The 9,001-nt window shown below is 41.5% G+C and overlaps 1 protein-coding gene across 2 annotated transcripts in view; it reads right to left on the bottom strand.

Annotated features, from left to right (window-relative positions):
* LOC122550775 (microtubule-associated tumor suppressor candidate 2-like) overlaps window positions 1-9,001 on the bottom strand; it is a 440,121-nt gene that overhangs the window by 138,373 nt on the left and 292,747 nt on the right. For both annotated transcript variants that reach the window (XM_043692024.1, XM_043692025.1), the window contains one exon: window positions 5,322-5,477. In XM_043692024.1, coding sequence (XP_043547959.1) covers window positions 5,322-5,477 — 156 coding nt within the window. The remainder of the gene's footprint in view (window positions 1-5,321; window positions 5,478-9,001) is intronic.

Genomic DNA, 9,001 nt, shown 5'->3' with positions numbered 1-9,001 from the left:
ATTTGCCTCTCAGGTCCCTTTTAAGATCTTTCTCTTTTCACTGTAAAAATATGCTCCCTAGTTTTGAACTCCCCAACCCAAGGGAAAAGACCTTTACATTCACCTTATCAATACTCCTCATGATCTTATAAACCTCTATATGGTCACCCTTCAACCTCCTATGCACCAGTGAAAAAAGTTTCAGCCTATCAAATCTAACATTATAACTCAAACCCTTCAGTCCCAGCAGTATCCTGGTAAATATTTCTGAACCTTCTCCAATTTAATAATATCCTTCCTATAGCAGGCTGATGAGAACTGCACATAGTATTCCAAAAATGGCCTCATTAACGTCTTGTATAACCTCAACATGACATCCCAGCTCCTACACTCAATAGTTTGAGCAATGAAGGAAAGTGTGCCAAAAGCCTTCTTTAACCACCCTGTCTACCTGTGATACAACTTTCAAAGAGCTATGTACCTGAATCCCTCGGTCTTTCTGTTCGATAACACTACCTAGGGCCCGACCTGTATTAACTGTATAAGCCCTGCCCTTGTTGATCTTACTGAAATGCAATACCACACATTTATCCAAATTAAACTCATCTATCAATCCTCAGCCCATTGGCCAAACTGGGCAAGATCCCTGATCCTTGCAATCTGAACTCTCTTCAGTGTTGAAAGCAGCGGAAAACATTTTGACCAATCCAGTAAAATTGCAAGGTTCCTTCTAGAATGAAGCAAATTTCTTTTCAACATAACTAATCTCATTGGTTTCTGATTTTTGTTTGGTCTCACCATGAGTGTAGGGAGCCTGATGAAATAGTCTCTTCTGAAGGAGGGTCACCAGACACAAAATGTTAACTCTTTCTCTCAATAGACACTATCAGAGCTGCTGAGCCTGTAAAGCAAGTTCGTTTATGCCGTCACTGGGTGTTTCTGGACAGTTATTTGTTAACTTTAAACAATTTGACTCATTCCACCACTTGAAGTCATTGTGGTCAAGAGTATGAGTACTTTATTGCTAAGTGTGTATAGGTTATCTACTATTTGTCAACCCCTAAGTTGCAGAGTTGTTTGTAGAATACTCTTAATCTTATGTGATATACTTACTAGAACATGTTGTCAGTGGAAGACAGTGTTTCAACAACTACGGTACATAATCTGATATAATATAATGACACCACTATATCAAATTTAAAATTAATAAAATGTCCATTGACTTGCTGAAAATCAATGCCTGGATCACCTAATTTCCATGAGAGTACTGTCGGCCTTTATTCTACTGTAGACCCTGCTACCTCATTAGCTATGTAACTTCTTGCCTTTCTGTGACTGAATGCTAATGTGGCACATTTTCTGAAGGTGACCTGTTGTACTAAGGTAGCTGGGCACTGTCTGTGCTTGTGAGGTTTCCATGCTCCATAGCACTGATAAGGGTATCTGTTACCTTTTGTCTCTTTCACTTGTTGTCCTGGTTTCTCAAATGTCTCTATGTGGTTTCGACCTTAACATCTGAATGGATTCTGATCTTCTGTGATAATGTTGGTTTTCTTCTCTTAGCAATGATCTATGCGATTTCAGTCACTACCTGTATATCTTTCTCTAGAGTCAAGCTTCACTTGGTTGTAGTAAATTGGACAAAGAATCGTTGTTGAAATTGCTGATCAGTTGATCTCTGATAAATTCCATTAACACACAGAGATCTTTAATGACATTATCTTTTAATTCCTTTGGTTCCTGACTTCATCTGCCAAATCTTGTTCTTTCAAAAATGTTATTTGCTCTATTCTGGAGCATTTTCCAACATTTATTTGATTAAAATCATGAATTTCTGCCTTCTATGGCCAAAAGAGAGAGTTATGAACTTTTGCAGGTTAAATGGAGGATTCCAGCCTATTTTCGGGCTCTCTGGGGATGTGAATTTCTTAATTACAGCCTTTTTCTCAATGGCTTTATTGAATAACAATCACTGCCTGCAGCTTTAATATCAATGCCTACTTTAATTGTGGCTTTACCTGGCCAACTCTCACTGTCTGCAGATCTAATAATAATCCACATTTCTTTCTCAGTTTCCTGGAATGGTTCCAGCTGACTGCAGTAACAATAAATGCTTCCTGCCTTTACTGTAGTTTCAATAATGAGACTTCTAGCTTTTCTGGGACTTTTATAACATCTCCCAACTTTCTCCTCCTGTCAATCCCTGTCTGCTGAGGCTTCAAATATGCCCTTTTACTGCTTCAGTGCTGCCTCTGCAAAGCCATGGGTCTTTAACCTTGGTTTGAATTGCTTATGTGGCTTTTGATTTCCATTACTGTCGCTGTGTTTCCTGTTACCTACTTATTATGATGAGCTGCACGCTCCCTCACTTTTTGCTTTTCCATTCTCTAAGTCTGGACCATTTTGTTGTAAGTTTTATCTGCTGGTCTTTAGCTGAACCATGGGGTCTGTTCCTACCAGCACCCAATGGAATACACAACTGCCTTGAGTGATTTGTACTCTGGCTTCATATAGTCCTGAACATTCTCCACCTGCTAAACTCTTACTGAGTCTGAAATGCTTTTATTATTGCTTGTAGATTTTGTCTTGATGAAGTTCTCTTCTGTAGGGGTCTCAAATGTTCAGAACTTCCTAGTGCTGTCTGTCTGCTTCAGTAGAATTTTTACAGCTGTGTTTGAATAAATCTTCAGACTTCTACCACTTTGTGTGGTGTGAGGTAGTGAAATCGAATCTGAACCAACTAGCATTGCAGCTCACTATAAGGTATGCTTGCTGCCACCTTGCTCTTTTGAGGTAGGGATCTACACAGCATGCTTGGTTTAGCTTGGGAGTGGAAAATCACTTGGTAGCCTGTTGCAAGGAAGCTCTTACTTTCAACAAGACGTAGTTCATTGCGCGAAAGCAACTATTACAAGTTGAACGCATCTGATCGACATTGTTGTAGAGACTGTGAGGAAGATCCAAACATAGTCTCACTCCTTCAGGATCAGCTGTTCTTCTGCCAGGTCTGTATGACATCATTTAAGGCATTCCTTAGTATTAATCCTTTTAGACCTTTTATATAACACACTCATATAAAGATTGTCCACGTTAGGTACTGGGTGAATTGGCATGGTCAGTATAAAGGGAAAGTTTGTGAGAACAGAGGTCATGGTTTGACATGAGTTGGCACTAAAGGAGCCATAACAGGTGATGGGGTGGGTGAAGGGTCATGGGTTGGCATTGAGTGTATGAGAGGTTATGGGGGATTGATGAGGAAATGGATGGGGCTGGAGAGTGTGCCAGAAGAAGGGAAGAGTATGTGAGGAGTGACAGCTTGAAGGCTTATCAAGGTTTATAATAACCGGCATTTTAAACCCCTGCCTCACGTTTTTAATCTGGGTGGTAGGCATGATTCCAGCTCACATGAATGGACCTTGGAATTAAAATCCAGCCAGTCAGCTTGTTTTGCCCCCAGAGGCATGTACACCAAGCTGGACTGTTTCCTGATTCTGCACACCTAGAATCATAGATTGAAGAATTCCTACAGTCTGGAAGCAGACTATCCAGTCCATCAAATGTACACCAACCCTCCAAACAGCATCTCACCCTACTATCCTATAGGTGATGGGCTAATGGTATTATTGCTAGACTATCAGAGATCCAGGTAATGTTCTGGAAATTTGGATTTGAATCCCGAATTCAATAATAACCTGGAATTAAGAGACTAATGGTGACCATGAAACCATTGCTGATTGTCAGGAAAAACCCATCTGGTTAACTAATGTCCCTTTATGGAAGGCTGCTGCCATCCTTACCTGGTCTGGCCGACACGTTACTCCAGACCCACAGCAATGCGGTGACAGGAATGGGTAATAAATGCTGGTCAAGCCAATGATGCCCACATCCCTTGCATGAATAAAACAAAGATTCCTGCGGCTAATCTACCTAGTCTGCACATCCCTGAACACTAAGAGCAATTTAGCATGGCCAATCCACCTTACGTGCACACCTTTGACTTTGGGAGGAAACCAGAGCACCCGGAGGAAACCCACATATACACAAGGAGAATGTGCAAACTCCACACACGTAGTTAGCCAAGGCTGGTGTTGAAACCAGGTCCCTGGCACTGTGAGGCAGCATTGCTAACCACTGAGCCATTGTGCTGACACATCTGCACTGGGAATGAAAATCTGGGCCAGTCCAAAAATCTGAATTAGCATGAAAACCAATCAATTGGTTAATACAGGTTGTACCTCTGCAATCCAGTAGCCATGGGATCAGATCTTTGCTGGACCAGAAAATTTGTCAGGCAGAAAGTCATGTGACAGGGTCAGCACTGAGGTGTTCGAATTTCTCCCTTTGTGAGAAACAGTTCCCATACCCAACTGCGAGCAAACTAAATCTTTCTTACTGAAGGATGCAACGTGTACAGTATGAATTATTCCATAAAAGAATTATACTTCAAAATAAATGCTAGTGCAGATTGGCTATGTATATATCATGACATTGTGACCCAAATAGTGACTTTACATGGACCAAAGCTGAAACTGAAACAGTCTCTATGGAGGCTGGAACATTGGTACAATTGTATAAGACAGCTATGCGTTCAAAACGAGGACTTTGTTGAGATGTCTTCCGCCAGGGTATGGGCCACACAGTAGAGGTCACATGACTATGACAGGCTAGAGCAGACCTTTGTACATAATTGCATTTCGATTCAAACATGCAGAGGCAGCAAGACCAGTAGGTGCTAGATAAGGGAGGTAGAACCTGTAACCAGATATACTCAACACCATTGGAACCATGAGCTTTATCACCAGCTTCTGAATCACTTATATGGAAAAGTGAGGCATAAACTCCAGGTCATTAACTCCAGCCTCAAATTGCAATGACTCACATTTCTACTGAGGCTCAGGGGAAGACTTTCAGACAATTAAACTTTCCAGTGCTAGAAGAAATTTTAAAGTCTTTCTTGACATTTGTGCTCTTGAACATTAGTGACAGTGAAGGTTTACTCTCAACATGCAGTACTGCACAGAACGTCAATTTAGATCAGATATTCTAAGATCAATTGTTGACTTTTAAAATTTTTAAAAAATTACTGCATATGAAATAACATTTGGGAAATACAATTTTGGTGAAATATTTACATAGTGTATATTTATTAAAAAAATCTCAACTAAGATACAGATATATTCCAGTCACTTACTTTAATTCAATGAATGAAATTTATCAGTGCTCAAAGTACATTCTGGAGGATTATAATTCCCCTCGGGTCATTTCTAGACCTGATACATTTTATAACACAAGCTGCATGCAGACTGTTCTAGCCATTTTACAAGAAATAAGTAAACACTCACTGCCCGCTGGCTTGGATTTTGATGCAGGAAGTAGACTCCAGCACGTTGTTGAACTGCTCGAAGGCTGCCGTCCAATCTTACCAGTCCTTTTGGAAACATCACTGACTGAGACTCCTGTCTTTAAAGTGACTTTCTCTTCACTTCCACTATTGGAACCTGCAAAAAGTTCACAGTTACTATAACAATAATTACTTCAGAATTTCACAACAACTTTGAGTCTCAATCACACAATCAAAACTATACAGTTTTTAAAAGATAAATTAACAAAAAGATGAAACTATAGAGTTGTGATTGGCTTCCTTTTCTCTTTGTGTTGCAACACCTGTAGTTACATTTGCTAGTAAACTATTGGGAGCCTGTCAGTTTTTCTGGCTATACAGTATTATCTATCCAACTGTGCAACATTCTTTAATTCAATCTGCAAAGTATTTGTCTTGCAAGTCTTTCATAATATGGGACAGAATCATAGAGGGGCCTAAACAATATGGTTTCAGATGAGAAATGTGACAGAATTGGCAGTGTGGCCTATCTCAATCAACATCTTTTAACTAAAATGAGGTAAAACAGCTTTAAGGAGGAATATTGCTCGTGAACAACTGCAAATCTTCCCTCATTAATATGCAGCTTCCTGTCGTATTGCTCGCTATGAACAAACTAAATGCTGCAAATTCTCAACATGGGAGCAGCTACTTGCAGACTTCAGCACACTGCTGGCTGTGAAGAACTCCATGTTGGTCTCCACATGACAACATTTCAACACACGATATATGGGCACCGGCCACATGCACTCCACATCCACAGATATTGGCATCCAGTAGAACAGTCATGGCACATCTCCGATCCACTTACAGTACACTTGTGCACTTCACTGGCTATTATCATTGGAATACAGCAGCAAGGACACTTTGTGCTCAGTGACATACATCCAGCTCATGGACAGAGCCATCAGCATCTCTGGCCTGTTTGCTTGATCTCTTCGTGCTCACTCACTCTGAGCTTACCCGAATGATCAGATATTCCTTGCCTTGCCTCTATGATTTGCTCTTCAGCCAGCGATAACAGACTTGTATTACTTCTGTCTTGTCTTCCTGTTTAATGCAGACCCAAAGTCAGGAAGCTTTTCATGGTTGTCAGTAGGCCTGAATCAAGTGAAGGGAGATAGTCTCTGGTCAGTGGGTCCTAAGGCAGGGCTAAGTCAAGAGCAGTCTCTGAAATCAGTCCAGGGGCTCGAACACAGTCAGTCAGCCCCTCAGAGCAGGCAGAGACAGGTTCCATTCCTCATAAAGAGTGAGGACATCAATAGTTTTGACTCACTCTGCCCTATAATGGGCTGTTTCCTCATGGAATAGGTAGGTAAGGGAAATGGAAGTGGGAAGTGCAATTGTTAGTGTTATTGCAGGTGGAAAGGTGTCTTGAATGAATAGCCACACAGATTTTGGGATACTGGGACTTAATGTGGATGCTGGTGAGTGAGGGAAGGAAACAGTGAGAGTGGTAGAGTATGAATCTTGATGGGAAGTGTGTGCAGTAGCAGGAACAGAGTGAGTGTGAGGTATCAGAGAGAAAATGGTGGTACCAATGCTGGTAGAGTGGAGAAAGTCATTGACTTTCTTCCTGCAGTGCTGAGCAGTCCTCCAGACAGCCGAGACTGCCCTGATCTGGTTGGCAATCTTGAACCAGGCTGACATGGTCTGGTTTTGTGGCTTCTACTGCAAGCCCTGGGGCAAAGGACATCCAGCGTATGCACATCTCCAACAACCAGAACCTCCAGGTCCCTGCCCATAGACTGAGGTACCAACTTTCCCTTTTGTGCCATGTTCACCTGGCAGATCAGCTCTGGAGAAACAGTGCTTGCCTGGATGCACAGTGACCTTTTAAAGATAATGTGGTGCCAGGGAAACTATTCGATTCCAGGATATCTGCTGATTGGCATTGTTCTGGGTCTGGCAAGTGGTAGGATAGGGCTAGAATTGGTCGAGAGGGATGTCAAAGGGTAGGTAGGTAGTTAATGAGGCAGGTTTGGTAAGGTAAGGGCAACGAGAAAACTCGCTGGACCTCATAGAGAGAAACCCTCCATTAAACTGAGACTTAGCCAATAAAAAGTAAGATTCTGCCCATAGATGAGGTGCATTGATCTAGCAATTCTGTTTCCTTTACGTAAAAATCTTTACTGTAGAATAGGGCCTAACTTTAACTCCCAAAAAAAAGAGAGAAAGTGAATCACTTTCTGAAACAGATCAATGATATAAAGGGTGCATGGAGCCATTCATTCTGCAGTGCTCCTCTCTCCAATAAGGCACATTATGTGGATGATTTGTGGGCCCACAGAAGTTGAATTAAGAAATGCAAAATTGCATGGCATGTTCTGAGATTTCGGTACATGTCAAGCAGAATAACCCTTTCATTATTAAAGACTCAAAATTGCAGGGCACTTGCTCCACTGTCAGACACATGGCAGAGAGAACTCTTGATGGGTGCAGCCACACACCTTTAACAAGCCAAAGGTGAATGTAAAACAAAGACTTTACTTCTGCTGGGAATCAAACAGATAACCTTCTGATTCAGTGTGTCTGAACTCTGTGCTGCTCCCAATTGAACAAGTTCCTGTTCTCAGTACAATTGGCTTCTGCGCCATCGAGGAGGGTCTTAACAGTAAGCCTGAAAAGGTGCCCAGAATTGCCCCCAATGATTTGTGCAAAGTAGGAGGGGGCAGGTGGCTGAATCCTAGTTCAAGAAGGAACCTCACAGCCATCCCAAATTCCTGAGCATTCCTGAAATGCATCTGTTAAGCTCTCTCTCCTCTCTCAAGAATGTCAGTCCCTCTCGATTTTAATTATCCCTGAAATACTGCATTCCAATATACACCTACAGAAGTTCTAGGGCAACAGACAGAGTTTCCCCATCATAATTACAGATGACCAGAAGTCACTCTGCACCATTACAAGGTTTATCTATCGATAAGTCTGCCCAAATATAGGAACATTTATTACAACACTGTGTAAATTGCAGAAACAACCTGTTACTTTCATCCTAGCAATATCATCTTCTGGAAGCATTTGTTCCTTCTTTGCATTCAGGTAAGGAAAGCAATGTGATGTTTCAAAAATTAATATTCTGCCTGAGCCTGTGACATTCCCGTGATGGACAGCATAGACAAAAAGTACCTTTGAGAAAATAATGAAATCTTGTTGGCCAGCATATAAGCTGTTGACTGTACAAGATTGGGTTTTTTTTTCTCTAAGCCTTGCTGTAGCCAATTACCTCACTATCCTCCACTTGCCTTTCTGACAGAAAGGAAACGCCGAGTGGAAAATATCGAAATAATTTCAAGTGAGCCAGATCCTGGGGAAAAAGAAATAGTTGGGATCAGGACCAGTGGAACTCATGTCTCGACCAAGATGTGATGGGATTTGGCCAATTTGTACGGAGCTCTATTAGAAGATTTTAACTAAGAATAGTGAACTAACTAGTCACAGTTAGGACAGCAGCACTGATACTGCAATTATCTCAGTGCCTTAGGCTCGTGAAGGAAAGGTCTTCCAGGGTTTCTGTTACTGCTCAATATCCAGTGAAGTTGGTGGAATATCAGCTATGATTGCCATCATGGTGAGATAATTAGCCAGTATGTACTATCTGGACCTGAGCATAAAGAATTAGACATTTTAGATGAGCTACTTTTG

This window comes from Chiloscyllium plagiosum, chromosome 6, assembly GCF_004010195.1.
Source record: "Chiloscyllium plagiosum isolate BGI_BamShark_2017 chromosome 6, ASM401019v2, whole genome shotgun sequence".
NCBI lineage: Eukaryota > Metazoa > Chordata > Chondrichthyes > Orectolobiformes > Hemiscylliidae > Chiloscyllium > Chiloscyllium plagiosum.
Note: the sequence above shows the minus strand (reverse complement) of the source record. Positions and strands in the feature narration are given on the sequence as shown.